At 40.3% G+C, this 27,791-nt stretch overlaps 1 protein-coding gene and 1 pseudogene across 1 annotated transcript; one reads left to right on the forward strand and one right to left on the reverse strand.

Moving 5' to 3' along the window:
* Window positions 1–561: 561 nt before the first annotated feature.
* On the forward strand, window positions 562–27,791 carry LOC145877079 (uncharacterized; annotated as a pseudogene).
* On the reverse strand, window positions 10,472–18,918 carry LOC145877086 (uncharacterized). The gene is made up of 2 exons (XM_082972384.1): window positions 18,868–18,918; window positions 10,472–11,384 (listed from the first exon to the last, which is right to left on the reverse strand). The coding sequence occupies exons 1-2, from the start codon at window positions 18,916–18,918 to the stop codon at window positions 10,617–10,619; spliced, it is 819 nt and encodes a 272-aa protein (XP_082828510.1). The 3' UTR covers window positions 10,472–10,616.

The raw sequence follows: 27,791 nt of genomic DNA on the forward strand, positions 1-27,791 counted from the left end.
CCACATGAGTCGCTAGTGCGCGATGAGACAAGGATATCCCTGCCGGCCAAACCCTCCTCTAACCCGGACGACGGTGGGCCAATTGTGCGTCGCCCCATGGGCCTCCCGGTCGCGGCCGGCTGCAACAGAGCTTGGACTCGAACCCAGATCTCTAATGGCACAGCTTAGGCCACTTGCTCACCATTTTTGCTCCAGGCAGATATACTACATCCATAACTAGCGGTTTCTGCATTAGCAGGGAGGTGTTTCTGCAATCAAATTGTGTGTGCATCGCCCTTGTCGCAATTTTAGCAAACAGAGAAAGGTGCCTATATTTGAGAACAAAAGTCGCCTGGCACACTGCTTAGGAGTTCAACACCTTTTACTTATTTCTAGTTACTACTAATGTGAAAACAAGACTAAATATGACTATTGTTGCTCACTTGACTGTCTTAAGACAATTGTCAAGTCATTTTAACATTCATTACAGACGTCAATTGTTGTACAGTATCATGGCTACGCTGTTGGCATCACCTTTTTCAGTGGATTTCTGCTGTTGTGAGCCTTTAACTATCTGTCTGACTTGTTCACACAGGAGAGAGACGTGACTATCATGGATCCTCTGGGGAGCCTCAACATCATGATGCTAACGAGTCAGAGAAGAGTCTGTCCAGATTCTATCACCTCAAGAAACACCAGCAGAGACCGACAGGGAAGAAATCTATCTGCTGCTCTGACTGTGGAAAACATTGCAAATCTTCATCAGAACTTAAAATACACCAGCGAACACACACAGGAGAGAAATCTCACCACTGTTTTGATTGTGGGAAGAGTTACTTAAGATTAAAAGCACTAAAAGTACACCTGAGAATTCACACGGGAGAGAAACCTTACAGCTGTGATCAATGTGGGAGGAGTTTTACTACATCTTTCTCTCTGACTCTACACCAGAGAATACACACAGGAGAGAAACCGTACAGCTGTACTCAATGTGGGAAGAGTTTTACTCAGTCAAGCAACCTGTTATCACACCAGAGAACACACACAGGGGAGAAACCTTATAGCTGTGATCAATGTGGGAAGACTTATATTTCATCTTGCCATCTGACTAGACACCAGCGAGTACACACAGGAGAGAAACCTTATAGCTGTAATCAATGTGTGAAGAGTTTTACTCGGCCAGACAGCCTGATATCACACCAGAGAACACACACAGGAGAGAAACCGTATATCTGTGATCAATGTGGGAAGAGTTTTGCTGCATCTGGCTCTCTGACTCTACACCAGAAAACACACACAGGAGAGAAACCTTATAACTGAGGTCACTGTCGGAATAATTTTACTACATCTGGCTGTCTCTCCAGATCAAAACACCTCAATAAACACCTGCAGAGATCCACAGGGAAGAGAACTCACTGCTCCTCTGACTGTGGGAAGAAATTCACCTCTTCATCAGGCATTAAAATTCATCAGAGAATCCACACAGGAGAGAAATCTTTTAGCTGTACTCAATGTGGGAAGAGTTTTACTTCATCTGGATATCTTACTTTTCACCAGAGAACACACACAGGAGAGAAACCTTATAGCTGTGATCAGTGTGACAAGAGATTCTCCGGTAAAAGACATCTGATCAAACATCAGAAAATACATGAATGAGTTGTTTCATGATATCAATCATTGTAGAAGGAGTATTTTAATGATGTCACAATGTAGAATGTTTTAACATTGTAGAAGGAGTATTTTAATGATGTCACAATGTAGAACCCTAAACGTTTGTCCCCTGTTCTATTGATTTCAACATGATATGGATATTAGCCTCAGGGGGAAAATCCAGGCTCTGAAATGGAAGAGTACTATTTATGAGATTTAATAAAAAGTGACTAACAAAAAAAGAGTTGTGTTACACTTACCATGTTGGTTACGCACTTGAATCAAAATGTATCTGGCTGTTTTCTACAAATTGTCCTCTAACCAGGGATGTACACATTATTATTTTTGAGCTGTTAGTTTTAACATGACGTGCAACCTCATCTCCCTCCTCTCGGCACAATTTATTTCAACATGATATCGATGAGTTATGACAAATAAGTGTTGTGTTCCTTTGTTTAGTGACCCCTACATTTAAATGCATCATTCCAAAATATAGCTGACTGTCTTCTGCAGGTTGTCCTCTAACCAGTGAGGTAAAAGATATCTCCATTTCCATGTGTTTTTAGTTTTGTTGTGTTAGTTTCAGGAGCAGATTCAACCTGATTTCCCCCCAAATGGATATAAGATTTGTGTTTTGCGTTTAGCTAGTGCGTTGCTATGGATCTTTATTTATTTTGACTGCATGTTTTTCCGTATTGGAGATTAATTTTGTTTGGGCTCGTTCCAAGCTTATATTTTGGGTTGGATATTGCATCCAATTAACATTTTAATCATTCGTTTTTCAGTTTAGTCTTGTGTTTTTTATCCTCTTATGTTTGTTGGGTACTAAATATTTCTGTTTATTTTCAATGTTTTTAAAAATCTTTTTCCTGTGAAGCCATTGTGTTGCATCCATGTCTGACATGTGCTGTATAAATAAAGCTTGATTTGATTTGAACATATAATAAAACAAATTTACCCAATGACTGACCAATCAACAAACTATTGGTCCACCTTAGTATGAAAAACTGTATCAATCCCATTTTTCCAGCCTGCTGAAGGCGTGGTGGAGTGGTAAACACCACCCCCGGCTCTACCAGGGGCTTGAGGTGGTCTCCCACAGCTCTGCTTATGTCATGTTCTGTGGCCTTGCTGTTACATTTCTGACTGTCCCTGCAACACAGAAACACATTTAGTCATATTATATAGAACACTCAAAGTAATGGATATGGAGCATCTATGGCCTCAGTTACACCTGGCACCTAAATGTGACTTCTGTCATCCGATCACTCCAAGCTGCATTAGGTTCAGATCTACCAGGATGGGCCTTTGACATAGTCTGGATGCAGTCCGGCCATTGAATATGCATAAGCAATGTAAAGATATGCTGGGAAAAGTACATTTTACACAAATGACCTTCATAAATCAAATGTTGTTGGTCACATACAGGTGTTCAGCAGATGTTATTGCGGGTGTAGCGAAATGCTTGTCCACAACAAATACCTAATACACACAAATCTAAGTAAAGGAATGGAATTAGGAATATATAAATATATGGATAAACAATGTCAGAGCAGCATAGACTGAGATACAGTTTATACATAGAGATGAGAAATGGAAGATATTTAAACATTATTAAAGGGACATTATTAAAGTGACTAGTGTTCCATTTATTAAAGTGGCCAATGATGTCAAGTCTATATGTAGGCTGCAGCCTCTCTGTGCTATTTAACAGTCTGATGGCCTTGAGATAGAAGCTGTTTTTCAGTCTTTCGGTCCCAGCTTTGATGCATCTGTACTGATATCGCCTTCTGAATGATAGCGGGTGAACAGGCAGTGGCTCAGGTGGCTCGGGTAATAACAAAAAACATGTATGTATGCCTAAGGGGAAATTCACTTTCATACAGCTTAAAGGGGTGAGAAATTACACCGATATCAGTGGACAATTTGCACTAATGTAAATAAATATAGATGATGGAACATATTCCCTTTTGCTGACGTGATGAACCGCTAAGGGGACATAAATATTTACCATCTAAACCATGTGTGACCTCTCACCTCTCTGGCTGTAGAAGTGTTCTTCCTAACCAGTCCCTCAACAGCTCTCTGACTGAGCTCCACCCTCACTGGGTCTTCAGAGGAGAGGAAGGCTGAGGAGGGATGGAAGGATGAATGGATCAGTCAGTCAATAAAGTGTAGAGCTGCTGTCTATGCTGTCTGACAAAATCACAATTTTAGTAGTTCATTAAAGTAAATTAGGCTTTATGACTGCTGAATACCAACTATCAATCACTTAGATCATGTATTTTCAGGTAGAGATACATCCTTGGGACGTCCCTAGCCCGTTGAAGTTGACATTTAAAATGGTTAAGGTAGGGGTTAAGGTTAGGGTTTAGGGTAGGGATGTCCCAAGGATCCCAGATAGCATTGACCATTGTGCATTCTTCTGTCTCTTTTACATAGCAGGTGATGGGTTCTGACTTCTGAACTTGAAAATATTAAATATCTTATTATGTGAAATTGAATGAAACAATAATGTATGTTGATGCTAATATGATGTACAATATTCCATGATGTTTCTATATGATAACAATAGAGTAATATATTTAATATGATGTACAATATTCCATGATGTTTCTATATAACAATAGAGTAATATATTTAATATGATGTACAATATTCCATGATGTTTCTATATGATAACAATAGAGTAATATATTTAATATGATGTACAATATTCCATGATGTTTCTATATGATAACAATACAGTAATATATTTAATATGATGTACAATATTCCATGATGTTTCTATCTGATAACAATAGAGTAATATATTTAATATGACAAATACTATTTTTTAACCGTTTCACAAATTCATTTTAATTAACTTAATCATTATGATTCAACATCAGTTCACCGTCTCACCTCATACTGTATTGGAGCAGCAGCAGCTGACTGCCCGGTTCAACATCAGTTCACCGTCTCACCTCATACTGTATTGGAGCAGCAGCAGCTGACTGCCCAGTTCAACATCAGTTCACCGTCTCACCTCATACTGTATTGGAGCAGCAGCAGCTGACTGCCCAGTTCAACATCAGTTCACCCTCTCACCTCATACTGTATTGGAACAGCAGCAGCTGACTGCCCAGTTCAACATCAGTTCACCATCTAGGTTTGGATTATTTCCTCAACTATATTCTTTCCCATATATTGTATATCGTTTCCATAAAGCCAACATGGCTTTACACTCATTAACCTAAGTTTCCAATCTACATGTACAACTAGCTAACGTTAGCTTCGTTAACTAACTAACTAACTAACTAACTAACTAACTAACTAAGGACGGTGACCTGTCCAGACCAGATGTTACAACGAACTGAATCGTCAATGGAGGTCTTCCTCTTTATATAGCCTGCTACAGCATGCAATACTATTAACTCACAAGGGGGCATAACGTTACATGTACAATACTATCCCATTTTGGAAACGTTACATGTACAATACTATCCCATTTTGGAAACGTTACATGTACAATACTATCCCATTTTGGAAACGTTACATGTACAATACTATCCCATTTTGGAAACGTTACATGGACAATACTATCCCATTTTGGAAACGTTACATGTCCGCCCCCTTGTGGAGGGAAATTAATATCTTAGATGGTACAGAACATGGACACAATGCAATTGGGATCAAGAAGAAGGTACAGATATGTTGTAGGACAGCTGCATTTGAAGTGTACATTTAACCTACATAGCAGTCAATACAAACTGACATCTATTAGCATACAAATGTGTGCAAATTATCTTTTCAGATCTTCTCAGAAATGAATCAAGTCCATGGAATGGATATAGACAAAAATATAATTCAAGGACTATCAGAGGTAGAGAGGCGAGGCAGGGGTGAGGACATCATCTTGCTATTTTGACAGTCCCTGAAGGACAATACAGAAGAGGTATTTGCTCTTATTCCTTCCTTTTCTCTAATGTATTTTGTAATAAAATTAGCAAGTGTAGTAAGATCATTGCTTTACTTTATTAGGACTGGAGACCACAGCAGTGATTCTGCTCTTGCCCTACCTCTTCAATGAGGACCCGAGTGGCCTTTATGTCCGTGACAAGGTATGCCTCTGCACCAATCATCTGTTTCTTCATAAACATAGGTGTGCATGCTTATATAAAACTACAGCTGAACATTTGTTATGTTCTTTGTTAATTGTTTGTGTATTAATCATTTCTTACTTTTGTTGACACAGATTTCACCGCTCTTCACTCCTTTACTGCACATCGGTGGAAATCCATTTCACCATGAGAGTGAAATCCCGCTGGCCTTTGATGGGGAGAACATCCAGGCCCTAGAGGACGTCCCCATGGGACTTGGGGCTCTGCTACGACTGTATTTTTTATTTTCCCTTACATTTCCCCAAAATGTCAGAAGAACACTTATGTTGTTAAGTTACTGTGTTCTGGGGATCAGAGAAGTTGGGGTGAAGTTACCAGGGCCGGTCATAAAGATGGAAAACTTCCTGACATAACTAAGTGGATACGATATACACACTAAAGCTGAAAAATCTGTATTTAGCATCAAGTCTACAATATTGTTAGTTTACCTATGATTCATTTTTAATGTTATTTTTATTGTACATCATTATTATTTATATATTTTAAATGTCATGAAAAGCACTATACAAAGTAAATGTATTATTTATTAGGGTCTGACATGTCTGCAGAAATGTTGCAATTTGTTTATGTGTTTTGTAAATATGAATTCACATTTGTGGTGCCACTAAATAAACAATGAATTATTTAAATCAATATTGTCAATATTGTTGTTATTAAAATATGTTTTTTATAATGCAGGGAGGGTGGACCGAGAGTTAAAATAATTAACCCCAAAATGTTCTTTGAGGAACTTATAGGGGTTCCCCCACAGTTTCAATGTTCAATTTGAAGAACCCCTAAACTCCAGGAACCTTTACGGGACGCTTCTTCAACATCAACAGCTAGTCAGACACCTTGGTTCACTCTAACTTTATGGAAAAAGGTTTATTCAATAAATCTAGCAACTCCTCTCATACTGGGAAGAACCCTACGCCTTAAGGGCAGTTTTATTTCAATTAAGGTACCCGGACGTTTTATAGTTTCATCCTTAGGGCAACTTACCCTAAAGTGGACACACTCCCATCAGTTTCTGAGACAACTGCCCAGACTTTGTAGACAGTTTAATAATGCTTAAACCTCATCTTTATCAAATAATCCATTAAAGATACCAACTCAAAACCTACGTTCGTCTACATATGGGTTGTTTAAATTGTATCTAATTATATTCCCAGTATTACTTCATCAAACCTCTAGTAATCGATTATACACACATACAATTCATCATATTTTCATATATTCACAGAATCCATATAAAACGTAAGAAATTGTCAGGTAGTCACGACAACCATTCCATTTGCTTTTTCAGGGACTCTCCATAGCAACGAAGCATCTCTCCAAACATCCTCCCAGCAGAACAAAAAATAAACTTTTGTTTCCCAGACAATGACCATGGGATCCTCAACGGTTCTCTAACCTCCCAGAGACCACGGCAAAATCAAGCCTCCCAGGAACTATAGACCTTCCGCTGCTTTCTAAAATATCATCCCGCTTATTATCCACATTTCAATCATCTGATTCAGCATATTTCTATGTTACTATCCAAACATCAGATTAAGACTCATTTCCACAACTCTCATATCACAGTCACACAACTCTCATATCACAGTCACACAACTCTCATACCACAGTCACACAACTCTCATACCACAGTCACACAACTCTCATATCACAGTCACACAACGCTCATACCACAGTCACACAACTCTCATATCACAGTCACACAATGCTATTCCCAAACATACCTAATCAATTAGTTGTTTTTCAACAATATTTTAACCTGCAGGAATATTTTCACATTTATCTAATGGTTAGTTCCTAGGATAATGAAACTCATACATTTACATCTTTCAATACTTCTAAAATGGGGTACAGGTTTAAAATAATTCCAGGTGCACCGTACCATCTTATACTATATCACAAATGGTCTAACTAGTAAACACAGATTCTAGTTTTCATCCAGTTCACAGATAGCTGACTCAGCCTCAGAGCCTTCTGACTGGGCCCTGTTTACACCTCCACACAGGAATACACACTCAGAGCCTCCTGACTGGGCCCTGTTTACACCTCCACACAGGAAAACACACTCAGAGCCTCCTGACTGGGCCCTGTTTACACCTCCACACAGGAATACACACTCAGAGCCTCCTGACTGGGCCCTGTTTACACCTCCACACAGGAATACACACTCAGAGCCTACTGACTGGGCCCTGTTTACACCTCCACACAGGAATACACACTCAGAGCCTCCTGACTGGGCCCTGTTTACACCTCCACACAGCAATACACACTCAGAGCCTACGAGGCTTTTCTAAAAACTCCACTTTGCGTGTTTCACTCACCTCTTTTTTTAAACTACGTTGGAGATGTGGTATCCACTATATATACTATACTGATGGTATCCACTATATATACTATACTGATGGTATCCACTATATACACTATACTGATGGTATCCACTATATATACTATACTGATGGTATCCACTATATATACTATACTGATGGTATCCACTATATATACTATACTGATGGTATCCACTATATATACTATACTGATGGTATCCACTATATATACTATACTGATGGTATCCACTATATATACTATACTGATGGTATCCGCTATATATACTATACTGATGGTATCCACTATATATACTATACTGATGGTATCCACTATATATACTATACTGATGGTATCCACTATATATACTATACTGATGGTATCCACTCGGCTCGCTGCCTCTCAGATCAAAGGTTGGTCCATTTGTCCTGTTCCCGAAGTGTGGTCTCCCTGAGATCCCAAGTTAGAGGGATCCCTGGCGCACCATTTACCCAGGTCGTCAGGAGCGGTCACCAAGTGAAGATTCACATCCCCATCGCCAATTGTGGTGAATTTCTTTAATATTAATTGAGACAAACTTATCACACAAGTCAGAGTTATTCTTAAACTAAATCTTTATTCACTTATAAGGGAGCAGGTCAATACAACACACACATATAAAGTGAATCAATTGAGTGCCCTACGATAATGATGGCTGGTCGACAAATCACCCCCAGATGATTCATTGAGAGATGACCCACGGGACAAAAGTACAAAGGTCTTTTATAGCCCTTTCAACCTACATGACGAACAACAGATGTATAGAACGGGTCACAAGGTTAAGATTTGTATGAAAGATACTTATAATTCTCAGCAGACAGTATCTGCTGTAAAAACAGTACTCTTTGTGTAGAGACCAGGGTCTGGCCCTGGGGTCATCTCTCCCTGGTACCATATAGAACAGAAACATTAACTCATGTTCTGAAATGCGGTCTCTTTAGGTTTTATCACCCAAAATACATTGTAAATCTCCTGTCAGTGTTTTCTCCCAGAGGCCCATCCTCAGTAGAACACACAGACACAATAGTTCTAAGAACCCTCTATTCTGTTGCATCAAACAACCATTTGATGCAATAAAAGTATTATAACATAATCTTGCAGTTTTGCTCTCAGTGTCCACAAAAGAAAAACCCACACCAAACTTAAAGACAGGAAGTAGAACAACTAAAGGTGTTGACTCTCCACATGTATCAAGACAACTGGAGCACTGGGCCAGACACTCTTAAATAGAACCTGGACCAGCTCAGGTGAAACACCTTCCCACTAACGAGATGGACAAGCCAGCACAGGTGTAACACATACTGACTAACGAGGTGACACCAATCAGTGCGTCCTACGTGCTACATTCCAAACCTCAAAACAAAAATGGAAAAACCAAAGACGGTAACAACTTAAGAGAATGCTTACCAACAACAGAAAAAAACTTCCAATTCACATTATAATCAACTACAATGCTTCACCAATATAAACATGGTGTCCACTGGCTGTCAACAATTCAAGACAATATATATACACTTCTAGAACTCTAGTCTTCCTAAAACTCACTAGCTTCTAGAACTCTCGTCCCCTTGGAACGAGCCCAAACAAAACACATCTCCAATAAGGAAAAACATGCAGTCAAAATAAATTGTGATCCATGGCAACACACTGGCTAAACACAAAACACTCAACTTTTTAACTGCCCACCCTTGAGACAATCAGAAACCAAGTTGTCCTCACCACGGACATGTCTGATTTCAAGAGGAAACTCCTGCAATATCCATAGTAACTTTCCACCTCACTGCAGAGCTTGTCTCTCTTTTCAGGGTTCACTAGATAGGCATGTTGTTGGAACGGGGCCCAGTCCCCAATGTCATGCTCTAGTACATTTGGGTTTGCACATCTGAGAATGAACCCTGATATTCTAAAAGCAGGGTAACAATGTCAATATAATAGTCAGTTGGTTACATAAATAATTATTACTAAATGTTACATGAAATGTAAATATGAAATATTTGGTTGCATAGTCTTATTTTCAACAGCTTTTCAATTACATGTTGCTAGGTGGGATATCCCCAATATGCGAAAGGAGGAAGATGAGTTTACACGTCCTGTTAAAACGAACAGCTCAAAAACCACACGGAATCTGGGAATAATGTGTACATCCCTGGTTAGAGGACAATTTGTAGAAAACAGCTCGCTACATTTTGAAGTGTTGCATTTTGATTCAAGTGGGTCACTAACATGATAAGTGTAACACAACTCTTTTTTTGTTAGTCACTTTTTGTTAAATCTCATAAATAGTAACTCTTCCATTTCAGAGCCTGGATTTTCCCCCTGAGGCTAATATCCATATCATGCTGAAATCAATAGAACAGGGGACAAACGTTTAGGGTTCTACATTGTGACATCATTAAAATACTCCTACAATGTTAAAACATTCCACATTGTGAGATTTCATTTCATTGATATCATGAAACAATTCCTTCATGTATGTATTTTCTGATGTTTGATCAGAGTTCTTTTATCAGAGTATCTCTTGTCACATTGACCACAGCTATAAAGTTTCTCTCCTGTGTGTCTCCGCTGGTGTATAGTCAGATATCTAGATGTAGTAAAACTCTTCCCACATTGACCACAGCTATAAAGTTTCTCTCCTGTGTGTGTTCTCTGGTGTTGAGTCAGAGTGCTAGATGTAGTAAAACTCTTCCCACATTGACCACAGCTATAAGGTTTCTCTCCTGTGTGTGTTCTCTGGTGTGATACCAGATGGCCAGATTCACCAAAACTCTTCCCACATTGATCACAGATATAACGTTTCTCTCCTGTGTGTGTTCTCTGGTGCACTGTCAGCCCTCCAGATTGACCAAAACACTTCCCACATTGATCACAGCTATAAGATTTCTCTCCTGTGTGTATTCTCTGGTGTTGAGTCAGAGTGCCAAATGTAGTAAAACTATTCCCACATTGATCACAGCTATACGATTTCTCTCCTGTGTGTGTTCTCTGGTGTGCAGTCAGATTTCCAGACAAACCAAAACTCTTCCCACATTGATTACAGCTAAAAGGTTTCTCTCCTGTGTGTGTTCTCTGGTGTGCAGTCATATTTCCAGATAGACCAAAACTCTTCCCACATTGATTACAGCTATAAGGTTTCTCTCCTGTGTGTGTTCTCTGATGAATTTTAATGCCTGATGGGGAGGTGAATCTCTTCCCACAGTCAGAGCAGCAGTGAGTTCTCTTCCCTGTGGATGTCTGCAGGTGTTTATTGAGGTGTTCTGATATGGAGAGACTCTTCTCTGCCTCTTCAGCATCAAGAGGTTGTTGAGGCTCCCCAGAGGATCCACGATAGTCCCATATCTCTCCTGTGTGAACAACAAAGTCAGACAGATGGTTAAAGGCCCACAACAGCGGAAATCCACTGTAAAAGGTGATGCCAACAGCGGAGCCATGATGTTGGACAACAATTGACGTCTGTAATGAATGTTAAAATTATTTGATATTTGCCTTAAAATGAGCAAGAATAGTCATATTTTGTCTTGTTTTCACATTCGTAGTGACATCAATGATTGTAGGCTAGAAATAAGTTATTCATGTTGTTGAACCTCTAAGCAGTGTGCCAGACTAGTTTTGGTCTCCAATATAGGCCCCTTTCTGTGTTTGCTAAAATTGCGGCACGAGGGCAATTTGATTGCAGAAACTCCTCCCTGCTAATGAGGAAACCGATAGTTACGGATGTACGATATCTGCCTGGAGCAAAAATGGTGAGCAAAGATTTTAGTTTTTCACAATGTATTCTGAATGTGAATGGGGGAAATTCAGGGGAGTAACATCCATTTCCAGGTTGCTTATGAGTTCATTTCACACTACTTTAGATTATAATTGTAAGGCTCATTTGAATGTCCTGTTTAATAATTATTAATGCTTTAGCAAACATTTTATGTGTAATTATTGAAGAACTGCGTTAATGACAGTATCCATTTGGGTGTTGTCAATAAAGTTCAGATTTTATTTATTTATTTAACCAGGTAGGCCAGTTGAGAACAAGTTCTCATTTACAACTGCGACCTGGCCAAGATAAAGCAAAGCAGTGCGACACAAACAACACAGAGTTACAAGTGGGATAAACAAACGTACAGTCAATAACACGACAGAAAAATCTATATACAGTGTGTGCAAATGGATTAAGGAGGTAAGGCAATAAATAGGCCATAGTAGCAGAGTAATTACAATTTAGCAAATTAACCTCTATGGGCTAGGCGGGACGAATTCGTCCCACCTACGTAACAGCCACTTGAAGCCTGTGGCGCGATTTTCAAAACCTTAAAAATCCTATTACTTCAATTTCTCAAACATACGACTATTTTACAGCTATTTAAAGACAAGACTCTCGTTAATCTAACCACACTGTCCGATTTCAAAAAGGCTTTACAACGAAAGCAAAACATTAGATTATGTCAGCAGAGTACCAAGCCAGAAATAATCAGACACCCATTTTTCAAGCTAGCATATAATGTCACAAAAACCCAGAAGACAGCTAAATGCAGTACTAACCTTTGATGATCTTCATCAGATGACAACCCTAGGACATTATGTTATACAATACATGCATGTTTTGTTCAATCAAGTTCATATTTATATAAAAAAAAGCCTTCTATAGCCTCTTTATCGAAAACAGAGGATCTCTGCTGTAACGTGACATTTTCTAAGGCTCCCATAGGCTCTCAGAAGGCGCCAGAATGTTGAATGATGACTCTGTAGTCCCTGGGCTAAAAACAGTAGCGCATTTGGATAGTGGTCGATCTGAGAACAATGACACGGGTGCGCGCGTGCACGTGAAGACACCATTTCTTCTGTCAGTCTTTGAACGAAAACAATGTCTCCCGGTCGGAATATTATCGCTATTTTACGAGAAAAATCGCATAAAAATTGATTTTAAACAGTGTTTGACATGCTTCGAAGTGCAGTAATGGAATATTTTGAAATCTTTTGTCACGATACGCGCCAGCGCATCACCCTTCGGATAGTGTCTTGAACGCAAGAACAAAACGCCGCTATTTGGATATAACTATGGATTATTCGGAACCAAAACAACATTGGGTGTAAAGTACAAGTCCTGGGAGTGCATTCTGACGAAGAACAGCAAAGGTAATCCAATTTTTCTTATAGTAAATCTCAGTTTGGTGAGTGCCAAAATTGGTAGGTGTCAAAATAGCTAGCCTGTGATGGCCGGGCTATCTACTCAGAATATTGCAAAATGTGCTTTCACCGAAAAGCGGACACCGCGATTGCATAAAGGAGTTCTGTATCTATAAATCTTAAAATAATTGTTATGTTTTTTGTGAACGTTTATCGTGAGTAATTTAGTAAATTCACCAGTAGTTTTCGGTGGGTATGCTAGTTCTGAAAGTCACATGCTAATGTAAAAAGCTGGTTTTTGATATAAATATGAACTTGATTGAACAAAACATGCATGTATTGTATAACATAATGTCCTAGGAGTGTCATCTGATGAAGATCATCAAAGGTTAGTGCTGCATTTAGCTGTGGTTTTGGTTTTTGTGACATTATATGCTAGCTTGAAAAATGGGTGTCTGATTATTTCTGGCTGGGTACTCTCCTGACAATCTAATGTTTTGCTTTCGCTGTAAAGCCTTTTTGAAATCGGACAATGTGGTTAGATTAACGAGTCTTGTCTTTAAAATGGTGTAAAATAATCATATGTTTGAGAAATTTACGTTTTTTTTTAGGTATTTGTATTTCACGACACGCGATTCCACTGGCTGTTGACCTCGCCTAGACAGGTTAACCTCTCTCGGGTATGTCCCACCTAGTCAACAGCCAGTGGAATCGAGTGGCGCGAAATACGAAAAACCTTAAAAAATTTCTAAATATTCCATTACGCTGTTTAAAATCAATTTTTATGCTATTTTTCTCGTAAAATAGCGATAATATTCCAACCGGGCGTCGTTGTTTTCGGTCAAAGGCTGAAAGAAAAACATGGCCACTTCTCGGGGCCGCGCATCTCCTGTCTCTGAGCCACCAGCCTGACCCCTCACAAACAGCACTCCTGTACCTAGCCCAGAGACAGCAGAGATCTCATTCCACTTTCTGGCACCTTCAGAGAGCCTATGGGAGCCTTAGAAATTGTCACGTTACAGCAGAGATCCTGTATTTTCGACAGAGATGCTACAGAAGCACAAGAAATGGTCAGAGAGGGCACTTCCTGTGTGAAATCTTCTCATGTTTTGGCCTGCCATATGAGTTCTGTTATACTCACAGACACCATTCAAACAGTTTTATAAACTTTAGAGTGTTTGCTATCCAAATCTACTAATTATATGCATATTCTCGTTTCTGGAAAAGAGCAGTAACCAGTTTAAATCGGGTACGTTTTTTATCCGGCCGTGAAAATACTGCCCCCTACCCTAGAGAGGTTAACACAGTGTCCAAAGAAGGGCCAGATGTATACAGAATGGTGTCGTCTGAGTAGAGGTGGATCAAGGAATCACCCGCAGCAAGAGCAACATCGTTGGTATATACAGAGAAAAGAGCCGGTCCGAGAATTGAACCCTGTGGTACCCCCACAGAGACTGCCAGAGGTTCGGACAACAGGCCCTCCGATTTGACACATTGAATTCTATCTAAGAAGTAGTTGGTGAACCAGGCGAGTCAGTCATTTGAGAAACCAAGACTGTTGAGTCTGCCGATAAGAATACAGTGATTGACAGAGTCGAAATCCTTGGCCAGGTCGAAGAAGAGGGCTGTACAGTACTGTCTTTTATCGATGGCGGTTATGATATCGTTTAGTACCTTGAGTGTGGCTGAGGTGCACCCGTGTCCAGCTCGGAAACCGGATTGCACAGCGGAGAAGGTACGGTGAGATTCGAAATGGTCAGTGATCTGTTTGTTAACTTGGATGTTGATGACTTTAGAAAGGCAGGGCATGATGGATATAGGTCTGTAACAGTTTGGGTCTAGAGTGTCACCCCCTTTGAAGAGGGGGATGACCGCGGAAGTGTTCCAATCTTTAGGAATCTCGGACGATACGAAAGAGAGGTTGAACAGACTAGTAATAGGGGTTGACACAATGGCGGCGGATAATTTTAGAAAGAGAGGGTCCAGGTTTTGCAACTCTTTCAGAACATCAGCTATCTGGATTTGGGTGAAGGAGAAGATGGGGAGGCTTGGGCAAGTAGCTGCGGGGGGTGGGGAGCTGTTGGCCGGGGTTGGGGTAGCCAGGAGGAAAGCATGGCCAGCCGTCGGGAAATGCTAATTGAAATTCTCAATTATTGTGGAGTTATCGGTGGTGAGTGTTTCCTAGCCTCAGTGCAGTGGGCAGCTGGAAGGAGGTGCTCTTATTCTCCATGGACCTTACAGTGTCCCAAAACTTTTTGGAGTTAGAGCGACAGGATAAAAATGTCTGTTTGAAAAAGCTAGCCTTTGCTTTCCTAACTGACTGTGAATTGGTTCCTGACTTCCCTGAAAAGTTGCATATCGCAGGCAGTATTCAATGCTAGTGCAGTACGCCACAGGATGTTTTTGTGCTGGTCGAGGGCAGTCAGGTATGGAGTGAACCAAGGGCTATATCTGTTCTTAGTTCTACATTTTTTGAAAGGGGCATGCTTATTTAAAGCATCAGACAAGTTACGTACATATAGTTGATTTTATTAAAACACATGGAGCGATTGGTAGAAAGAACAGATGTAATTGGTTGACCAAGATGTATTTTAGGTGAGGACAGCACTAGAACATGATGTTGGGGCTCCCGAGTGGCACAGCGGTCTAAGACACTGCATCTCAGTGCTAGAGGCGTCACTACAGGCTGTATCACAACCGGCCGTGATTGGGAGTCCCATAGGGTGGTGCACAATTGGCCCAGCGTCGTCCGGGGTAGGCCATCATTGGAAATAAGAATTTTTTCTTAACTGACTTGCCTAGTTAAATAAAGGTTACATTTAAATAAATAAGTGTTTTTTGACAAATCGTTTTTTACAAACCCGTCAAGGCTCCAAATTTGAGAAGGGTTTAAAACAAAGGTTTCAAACCAATGCATGAATGTTATTGAATCTAGGTATGTTTCGCCTTTAATGTAATGACATGAAAAAAATTGGCTGAATATTATACAATGACTTATCAACAGCTCTAATAATTTGCCTCCACAGGAAATCTACACTGGTAATTCTATAATATACTATATAGCCTAGAAACCTGGTTAAACCATCATTATGACATCATGGATGAATTCTATAATATACTATATAGCCTAGAAACCTGGTTAAACTATCATTATGACATCATGGATGAATTCTAGAATATACTATATAGCCTAGAAACCTGGTTAAACAATCATTATGACATCATGGATGAATTCTAGAATATACTATATATCCTAGAAACCTGGTTAAACTATCATTATGACATCATGGATGAATTCTAGAATATACTATATAGCCTAGAAACCTGGTTAAACAATCATTATGACATCATGGATGAATTCTAGAATATACTATATAGCCTAGTAACCTGGTTAAACTATCATTATGACATCATGGATGAATTCTAGAATATACTATTTATCCTAGAAACCTGGTTAAACTATCATTATGACATCATGGATGAATTCTAGAATATACTATATAGCCTAGAAACCTGGTTAAACTATCATTATGACATCATGGATGGCCAGTCTTTGTATTTATAGTGTAGTCCATTCAGGGGGTAGTCCTGAGCTGAACTCAATCCTGGATCCAGCGACTGTCAAGACAACACCTTATAACTGTTACACCAAGATGTCTGAACTTCTTGAAAAGGTTGCTAGGTGTTGGGTTACGGTTGCTACAATAGCTTTCTCTATGAATTTGAGAGTGGTTACACTTCTTCCCCCATCCCTCAGCTGTTTACCAAACCAAGTCTCTGGGCAGCCATTTTGTTGCTGTTTAAAAACCCACACAACCCAGCAATCTGCCGTTCATACAACAACAAAGCTGTCATTCCACCACTGTTTTGGTAATAAGATGATTATGGGGTTGGAGAAATGTAACTACAGACAGACAGACCTATGGATGCAAGGACTGACCATCCATGATATCAACATTATAGTTTTAACCATGTTGATACAGTGTTGATTTACATTGTTTCTAGACATTGGAGTAAAAAATGCTTATTTGGGGTTCTGATGGGGTACAACAGTTGAACTAAGCTCATGAGGCATGTGTTATATTCTTCAAGAATACATGGCTATAAATAAATAATTAAAAAGTCACAATATGGATGTAACAATTGCAGATGTCCCCTTTAACACCACACATCAGTTCAACAACTGCAGAGTTTGTGCCTCTGTATTTAAGACAGTACTTACTAGTGTTAATCAGGGCCCGTTCATCGTTGGAACCATTGGATGCCTTAACATGCCTTTGGGAAACCGGGCCCAGATATCCAGATTCTTCCTCTTCTTCCTTCTTCGATGTGACAGTCATCTCCCCCTCCTCCTCTTTCACTCCAAAAACTGCATCCTCCTCTTCTTTTACTGTAACATCCTCCTCCTTCACTCTGAACACGTCTTCCTCTTCTTTCACTGTAACATCTTTCTCTTCTTCTTTCACTGTAACAGCCTCACCCTCTACTTGTTTTTGTATTGAAACAGCCTCCTCTTCGTCCTCCTCTTTGACGAGAGCTTCTTTCTCCGTCCAGTAGGCCTCATCTTCTTTAGCAGGAGAAGAGTAGCTCAGTAACCGCATGGTCGGAGATGTTAGCTAGCTAGGCTAATGCTAACGTAACCAGCCCGCTAGCTGAATAATTATAACAACACCGTAAATATGAAATTAAATCGGATACCTAACTAGACGACAGAAGAGGGTTTAAAACACAGTGGCTAATATACACTAAAGCGTCTAAAGAGCTTTATTGGTTCGGCTATTTTGTCTAGCAAGCTACCGTGGTGGCTGAGTAACTGTTGTTGCTGTTGAAAGAAGCGTTCCGTCCACTACATTATACGTCACACCAACAGCATTACCTTAAATTCCCAGACCGCCATCTGCTGACTGGAGTGGGTAACGCAGTTGAGTAAAATGTATATTTTATTTTCAGTAGGGAGGCTATATACAGGCACCGGTTAGTCGGGTTAATTGAGGTGGTATATACATGAATGTATAGTTAAAGTGACATACATATATGATAAACAGAGAGTAGCAGCAGCGTAAAATAGGGGTTGGGGGGGCGGCACAATGCAAATACTCCGGGTAGCCATTTGATTACCTGTTCGGGAGTCTTATGGCTTGGGGGTAAAAGCTGTTGAGAAGCCTTTTTGGCCCCCCTTCGCGTGAACGCGCACGCACTCAAATCTTCTTCCGCCATCTGCTGACTGGAGTGGGTAACGCAGTTGAGTAAAATGTATTTTTTCTTTTGGCTTCGGTGTTGTGCCGAATTCTTCATTGCTGCGACTTGCTTGCTAGTTGAAGTTTCTGATCACGTCAGGCTGCGTTTCATTTTATTTTTCATGACGGTTTGATCGTGGGGAGGCACTAGTAATGTCTGCAGTTTTCGGTTTGGCTATGTGTTTCAAGTGTATTAGTCTATTCATTATTCATTTCGGTTGCCTATCCTGATGTGAAGTTTGTGCTATAGAAAGTATTTGACTCTGATGTGCCACAGAAAGTATTTGACTCTAGCAACTAAATTAAGGAAATTAGAAGGGGGGGGGGGGGGGGGGGGGGGTTCGGAAAGGCTATTTTCTTGCCTGTCGGAATTCTATCTTGGGACTGCAAGGCCTGGCACACTTCAGAATCATTTTTGGTGAGCTATCATGCCCTCTGATGTGCCACAGGAAGTATTAGACTCTAGTCACATTAGGAAGTGGTTATTTCAGAAATAATAGTTTCAGAGCCCTCTATTGTTCTCTCTACCCATCCCCCCAAACCCCCATCCCATCCTGCTTTTCCCTCTTATGGCTCTTCCTACGACAACAAAAAGTACACTTTTTCTGTCTTAGGTTTTAAGAATGTAGGTACAGTAGTAATAATAAAATAATAATAACAATAATACATCTAATATTTGTACTCTGGGCGAAAAAGAACGTTCAAATATATAAGTCAACATGAGTGCATATCCATAATCACAGTAAACTGTTATAATAATAGACAAACAACAATAAATAAATGTATAATAATATCATAAACAAAACTATGACTGAATGTGCCTCCATGAAGAATCCCCTTCTCCCTCAATAGGACACCCCCAGCACCTCCACCCTCCCCATCAACCCTCAGTAGGACACCCCCAGCACCTCCACCCTCCCCATCAACCCTCAACAGGACACCCCCAGCACCTCCACCCTCCCCATCAACCCTCAACAGGACACCCCCAGCACCTCCACCCTCTCCATCAACCATCAATAGGACACCCCCAGCACCTCCACCCTCTCCATCAACCCTCAACAGGACACCCCCAGCACCTCCACCCTCCCCATCAACCCTCAACAGGACACCCCCAGCACCTCCACCCTCCCCATCAAACCTCAACAGGACACCCCCAGCACCTCCATCATCCCCATCAACCCTCAACAGGACACCCCCAGCACCTCCACCCTCCCCATCAACCCTCAATAGGACACCCCCAGCACCTCCATCATCCCCATCAACCCTCAACAGGACACCCCCAGCACCTCCATCATCCCCATCAACCTCCCCCCACCCCTCAACCACAAAACACTATAATGACAATAATAATAGAAATTAAAATACAAAAAAATATATGCAACAGTATAGCTTCCGTCCCTCTCCTCGCCCCAACCTGGGCTTGAACCAGGGACCCTGTTGAACACTGTCGCTTTAACTACCTTATTTTCTCAGTAACAGTCTCTCTCCTTCACTTCATCCCTCTCTCCCCTTCTCCCTAAATCCTCAAGGTTATATCAGCTGTGTCGGTGAACTCCTCCTGCATCTGAATTGGCTACATAGAGGGCACAGCATGATCAGAGGTGAGAGGTCACTTGGTCAGGTCAACAGGAAGTATTATTACAGAGATGCTTTACATTGAAATACAGACAGAGATGCAGTAGTCCCAGAGTTAATGATCCCAGGTCAGTTTTGCATTTCACCTCCTGATTGATGACTAACAATGTTAAAATAAAAACACAAACACCATCTGTCTCTCGTCTGCAGGTATGTTTTGATGTGAGAGGATGCCAACCCCCAGTCCCATCATCGCCACCTCACCTGCTTTTAAGAACCTTTGGGCCGACTAGAGACACTATTATGTGATTGTGATGAACTGAGAGAATATTTATGTAGCACTGTGATTCATTAATCATGTGCTGCCTTCCCTGCTCCTATGTGCTTACCTCTTTCCCTTTCTGTCTTTTACACCTCTCTCACCACCTCCTCTTTCTTCCTCTGTTTTTATAATGCACAACAGATGTGCATTGAAGTACAGATTGAACTTGTATTTATAACATAACTGCTTTCTTCTGCTTTAACTGCTTGCTTCTGGAAAATGTCAAGTCCAAGATGGACAAAGGGGGCGTTGTCGGGGCTGTGTTTCTGGACCTAAGGAAGGCTTTCGATACTGTTAACCATGAGATTCTCATCACAAAATTGTCCAAGTTCAACTTTTCCCCCGATGCCTTGAGATGGATGAAATCATACCTGTTACATCCTCAGAAAGCATGAGCTCCTGAGTTGGGAAGATCTTGTGCAATACACCGACGCATGTCTTGTATTCCAGATCCTAAATGGCCTGGCTCCCCCTCCACTCAGTATTTTTGTTAAACAGAAAACCCAAACCTATGGCAGCAGATCCACAAGGTCTGCCATGAGAGGTGACTGTATAGTTCCCTTAAGGAAAAGCACCTTTAGTAAATCTGCTTTCTCTGTGAGAGCGTCCCATGTCTGGAATACACTGCCATCAGACACACATAACTGCACCACATATCACACTTTCACAAATTGCATGAAGACATGGCTAAAGGTCAATCAGATTTGTGAACATAATCCCTAGCTGTGTATTGCCACTTTCCATGTTGTCTGTTGTCTGTAGCTTGTGAGGTGTGGAAACACTGTTGTTTTTATGGATTTTGTCTTGTTGCTTTTTGTTCTATGTTGCTCTGTCTGTATGCTACATCTATGTTACTCTGTCTGTATGCTACATCTTGCTTGTCCTATGTTGCTCTGTCTTTATGCTATGTCTTGCTTGTCCTATGTTGCTCTGTCTTTATGCTATGTCTTGCTTGTCCTATGTTGCTCTGTGTATGCTCACTGTTCAATGATTGTCTATATTGTAATTGTTTTTAATAACCTGCCCAGGGACTAGAAGTTTAAGATGCGATGGAACGGTTGACGAAAAAAAAAAAGTCACAGAAAAAATATATTGACTGATATTGATTTATTTAGGGTGGGGGGGGGGGCTAATGAATATTTTAGGACCAGCGATGTCCCTTATTCCTACCCTTTAACTTTTTGTCTGACAAAATAAACATTTTACTCAACTGCGTTACCCACTCCAGTCAGCAGATGGCGGTCTGGGAATTTAACGCGATGCTGTTGGTGTGACGTATAATCTAGTGGACGGAACTCTTCAACAGAAGCAACAGTTAGTCAGACACCACGGTAGCTTGCTAGACAAAATAGCCGAACCGATAAAGCTCTTTAGACGCGTTAGTGTATATTAGCCACTGTGTTTAAAACCCTCTTCTGTCGTCTAGTTAGTTATCCGATTTAATTTCATATTTACGGTGTTGTTGTTATTATTCAGCTAGCGGGCTGGTTAAGTTAGCATTAGCCTAGCTAGCTAACATCTCCGACCATGCGGTCACTAAGCTACTCTCCTCCTGCTAAAGAAGAGAATATCACAGTAAAACAAGAAATAAGCTTTTTTTTACTCCAATGTTTAGAAATGTAAACCAACACTGTATAGCCTCAACATAGTTAAAACTATAATGTTGATATCATGGATGGTCAGTCCTTGCATCCATAGGTCTGTCTATGAATTTGAGAGTAGTTACATTTCTCCAACCCCATAATCATCTTATAACCAAAACAGTGGTGGAATGACAGTTTTGTTGTTGTATGAACTGCAGATTGCTGGGTTGTGTGGGTTTTTTAAAACAGTAACAAAATGGCTGCCCAGAGGCTTGGTTTGGTAAACAGCTGAGGGATGGGGGAAGGAGAAGTGTAACCACTCAAATTTATTCATCCAGGATGTCATAATGATAGTTTAACCAGGTTTCTAGGATATATAGTATATTCTAGAATTCATCCATGATGTCATAATGATAGTTTAACCAGGTTTCTAGGCTATATAGTATATTCTAGAATTCATCCATGATGTCATAATGATAGTTTAACCAGGTTTCTAGGATATATAGTATATTCTAGAATTCATCCATGAGGTCAAAATTATTGTTTTTAACAGATTGAGGCAATTCATGAATTGGTTTGAAACCTTTGTTTTCTTCTCAAAGTTGGTGCCTCGACGGATTGGTAAAAAATGGTTTGTCATAAAACACTATTTGGCATAACGTGACAGTTTCTAGCGCTCCCATAGGCTCTCAGAAGGCGCCAGAACGTTGAATGATGACTTTGCAGGCCATGGCTGAAAAACAGTAGCGCATTTGGTAAGTGGTCGATCTGAGAACAATGAGACTGGGGCACGCGTGCACGAGACGACTCCATGTTTTCATTTTCAGTCTTTGAACGAAAACAACGACTCCCGGTCGGAATATTATCGCTTTTTTACGAGAAAAATCGCATAAAAATTGATTTTAAACAGCGGTTGACATGCTTCGAAGTACGGTAATGGAATATTTAGATTTTCTTTTGTCACGAAACGTGCCGGGCACGCACCCTTCTTTACCCATCGGATAGTGTCTTGAACGCACGAACAAAACGCCACTATTTGGATATAACTATGGATTATTTGGAACCAAACCAATATTTGTTATTGAAGTAGAAGTCCTGGGAGTGCATTCTGACGAAGAACAGCAAAGGTAATCCAATTTTTCTCATAGTAAATCAGAGTTTGGTGAGCACCAAACTTGGTGGGTGTCAAATTAGCTAGCCTGTGATGGCCAGGCTATCTACTCAGAATATTGCAAAATGTGCTTTCACCGAAAAGCTATTTTAAAATCGGACATAGCGATTGCATAAAGGAATTCTGTATCTATAATTCTTAAAATAATTGTTATGTTTTTTGTGAACGTTTATCGTGAGTAATTTTTTATCGTGAGTAATTTTGTAAATTCACCGGAAGTGTTCGGTGGGAATGCTAGTCACATGCTAGTCACATGCTAACGTAAAAAGCTGTTTTTTGATATAAATATGAACTTGATTGAACAAAACATGCATGTATTGTATAACATAATGTCCTAGGAGTGTCATCTGATGAAGATCATCAAAGGTTAGTGCTGCATTTAGCTGTGGTTTTGTTTTTTGTGACATTATATGCTAGCTTGAAAAATGGGTGTCTGATTATTTCTGGCTGGGTACTCTGCTGACATAATCTAATGTTTTGCTTTCGTTGTAAAGCCTTTTTGAAATCAGACAGTGTGGTTAGATTAACGAGAGTCTTGTCTTTAAAATGGTGTAAAATAGTCATATGTTAGAGAAATTGAAGTAATAGCATTTCTAAGGTATTTGAATATCGCGCCATGGGATTCCACTGGCTGTTGAGTAACCCATAGAGGTTAACAAACCTCCAAACGAGCTTCAATGCCATTCAATGCAATACCAAACTCCTTCTGTGGCCACCAACTGCTCTTAAACGCTAGTAAAATTAAACGCGTGCTCTTCAACCGATTTTGCCTGCACCCGCCGCCTGACTAGCATCACTACTCTGGACGGTTCTGACTTAGGTATTTGTTGTATTCATATTCTAAGTGTCTGATTAGACATTAAACTCTCCTTCCAGACTCATATTAAGGATCTCCAACCCATAATGACATCTAGAGTCGGCTTCTTATTTCGCAACAAAGCCTCTTTCACTCACGCTGCCAAACATACCCTCGTTAAACTGACTATCCTACCGATCCTTGACTTCTGCGATGTCATATTCAAAATAGCCTCCAACACTCTACTCAGCAAACTGGATGCAGTCTATCACAGTGCCATCCGTTTTGTCACCAAAGCCCCATATACCACCCACCACTGTGACCTGTATGCTCTCGTCGGCTGGCCCTCGCTACATATTCGTCGCCAAACCCACTGGCTCCAGGTCATCTATAGGTCTTTGCTAGGCCGCCTTAACTCAGCTCACTGGTCACCATAGCAACACCCACCCATAGCACGCGCTCCAGGAGGTATATCTCACTGGTCATCCCCAAAGCCAACACCTACATTGGCCGCCTTTCCTTCCAGTTCTCTGCTGCCAGTGACTGGAACGAATTGCAAAAATCGCTGAAGTTGGAGACATATATCTCCCTCACTAACTTTAAGCATCAGCTATCTGAGCAGCTTACCGATCGCTGCAGCTGTACACAGCCCATCTGTAAATAGCCCATCCAACTACCTACCTCATCCCCATGTTTTTATTTACTTTTTTTGCTCTTTTGCACACCAGTATTTCTACTTGAACATCATCATCTGCACATCTATCACTCCAGTGTTAATTTGTTAAATTGTTATTACTCTGCTACTATGGCCTATTTATTGCCGTGCCTCCTTACTCCATTTGCACACACTGTATATAGATTTTTCTATTGTGTTATTGACTGTTCGTTTGTTTATCCAACGTGTAACTCTGTTTTTTTTGTCGCACTGCTTTGCTTTATCTTGGCCAGGTCACAGTTGTAAATGAGAACTTGTTCTTAACTGGCCTACCTGGTTAAATAAAGGTAACATATATATATATATAGTAACTTTATTGACAACACCCAAATGGATACTGTCATTAATGTGGTTCTTCAATAATGAATAATTACACATAATTCTAAATACTGTAGCTGTTTAGTTAGTCACATGTTCAACTATCATCAGCTGATCCAGGAAATCATTTTCTGAATGACAGTCACATGACAAACATCACGACATGCAACAACAACCAAAGTGCTTCTTCATTCATTACTCTGGTAAAGACAGTTATGCCGTGCTCCACGTTGGATCCAACATTCCTACTTAGCTCATAATGTGTAGAGAACTGTTCCTTGATGGATAGGCTTTTGTACAACACACAGAGATATTTTCCTATATTTGTTGTTTGGTGAAGTTATGGGTCCTACAGTAGGTCTATGTTGTTGTTAGGTGAAGTTATGGGTCCTACAGTAGGTCTATGTTGTTGTTAGGTGAAGTTATGGGCCAATTTGGCAAACGGTGTACAAACCCTCATTGTCAGGCTGATGGAAAAGCCAAAGAGCATTTTACTGGTTGAAGTGTTTTTTAAGTCCAAAGCGGTTGATTTGCGATGATGACACAAACATTATATTAAGCAGGAAATTCAAACGAGCCTTACAATTATAATCCAAAGTAGTGTGAAATGCTCTCATAAGCAACCTGGTAATGGAGCAAACCATTATTGCTCCAGGCAGATATTCTACATCCATAACTAGTGGTTTCCTCATTACCAGATATACTACATCCATAACTAGTGGTTTCCTCATTAGCAGATATACTACATCCATAACTAGTGGTTTCCTCATTACCAGATATACTACATCCATAACTAGTGGTTTCCTCATTACCAGATATACTACATCCATAACTAGTGGTTTCCTCATTACCAGATATACTACATCCATAACTAGCGGTTTCCTCATTAGCAGATATACTACATCCATAACTAGTGGTTTCCTCATTACCAGATATACTACATCCATAACTAGTGGTTTCCTCATTAGCAGATATACTACATCCATAACTAGTGGTTTCCTCATTACCAGATATACTACATCCATAACTAGTGGTTTCCTCATTAGCAGATATACTACATCCATAACTAGTGGTTTCCTCATTACCAGATATACTACATCCATAACTAGTGGTTTCCTCATTACCAGATATACTACATCCATAACTAGTGGTTTCCTCATTAGCAGATATACTACATCCATAACTAGTTGTTTCCTCATTACCAGATATACTACATCCATAACTAGTGGTTTCCTCATTACCAGATATACTAAATCCATAACTAGTGGTTTCCTCATTACCAGATATACTACATCCATAACTAGTGGTTTCCTCATTACCAGATATACTACATCCATAACTAGTGGTTTCCTCATTACCAGATATACTACATCCATAACTAGTGGTTTCCTCATTACCAGATATACTACATCCATAACTAGCGGTTTCCTCATTAGCAGGGAGGAGTTTCTGCAACCAAATTGTGTCGCCCTTATAGTCCAAACATAGAAAGGGGTCTATATTGGAGACCAAAAGTCGTCTGGCACACTGCTTAGAGGTTCAACAACATGAATAACTTATTTCTAGCCTACAATCATCGATGTTACTACTTATGTGAAAACAAGACAAAATATGACTATTCTTGCTCATTTTAAGACAATTGTCAAATCATTTTTACATTCATTACAGATGTCAATTGTTGTACAACATCATGGCTACGCTGTTGGCATCACCTTTTACAGTGGATTACCGCTGTTGTGGGCCTTTAAATCATCTGTCTGACTTTGTTGTTCACACAGGAGAGATACTTAACTATCGTGGATCCTCTGGGGAGCCTCAACAACCTCATGATGCTGAAGAGGCAGAGAAGAGTCTCTCCACATCAGAACACCTCAAGAAACACCCGCAGAGATCCACAGGGAAGAGAACTCACTGCTGCTCTGACTGTGGGAAGAGATTCACCTCATCAACAGGCATTAAAATTCATCAGAGAACATACACAGGAGAGAAACCCTATAGCTGTGATCAATGTGGGAAGAGTTTTACTGAGTCTGGGGGTCTGATATTGCACCAGAGAAGACACACAGGAGAGAAACCTTATAGCTGTGATCAATGTGGGAAGAGTTTTGGTCAATCTAGCAATCTGACAGTGCACCAGAGAACACACACAGGAGAGAAACCATATAGCTGTGATCAATGTGGGAAGAGTTTTGGTAAATCTAGCAATCTGACATCACACCAGAGAACACACACAGGAGAGAAACCATATAGCTGTGATCAGTGTGGGAAGAGTTTTACTGAGTCTGGGGGTCTGATATTACACCAGAGAAGACACACAGGAGAGAAACCTTATAGCTGTGATCAATGTGGGAAGAGTTTTGGTCAATCTAGCAATCTGACAGTGCACCAGAGAATACACACAGGAGAGAAATCCTATAGCTGTGATCAATGTGGGAAGAGATTTGGTCAATCTGGCCATCTGACATCACACAAGAGAACACACACAGGAGAGAAATCTTATAGCTGTGATCAATGTGGGAAGAGTTTTGCTGATTCTGGCTCTCTGACTCAACACCAGAGAACACACACAGGAGAGAAACCTCATAGCTGTGACCAGAGATAATCTGATAAAAGATCTCTGATCAAATATCAGAAAATACATACATGAAGGAGTTGTTTCATGATATCAATGAATTAATGTCACAATGTAGAATGTTTTAACATTGTAGAAGGAGTATTTTAATAATGTCACAATGTAGAACCCTAAACGTTTGTCCCCTGTTCTATTGATTTCAACATGATATGGATATTAGCCTCAGAGGGAAAA

This window comes from Salmo salar, unplaced genomic scaffold (genome assembly GCF_965601325.2).
Source record: "Salmo salar unplaced genomic scaffold, fSalSal1 ptg000686l, whole genome shotgun sequence".
NCBI lineage: Eukaryota > Metazoa > Chordata > Actinopteri > Salmoniformes > Salmonidae > Salmo > Salmo salar.

Excerpts from the sequence above, each read along its gene's own strand:
- LOC145877086 (XM_082972384.1), bottom strand. The coding sequence starts at position 18,918 with ATGATTCTGAAGTGTGCCAGGCCTTGCAGTCCCAAGATAGAATTCCGA. Across the intron at positions 11,385-18,867 it reads CCAAGATAGAATTCCGACAG|ACATCCACAGGGAAGAGAAC; the intron begins GCAAGAAAATAG and ends AAACACCTGCAG.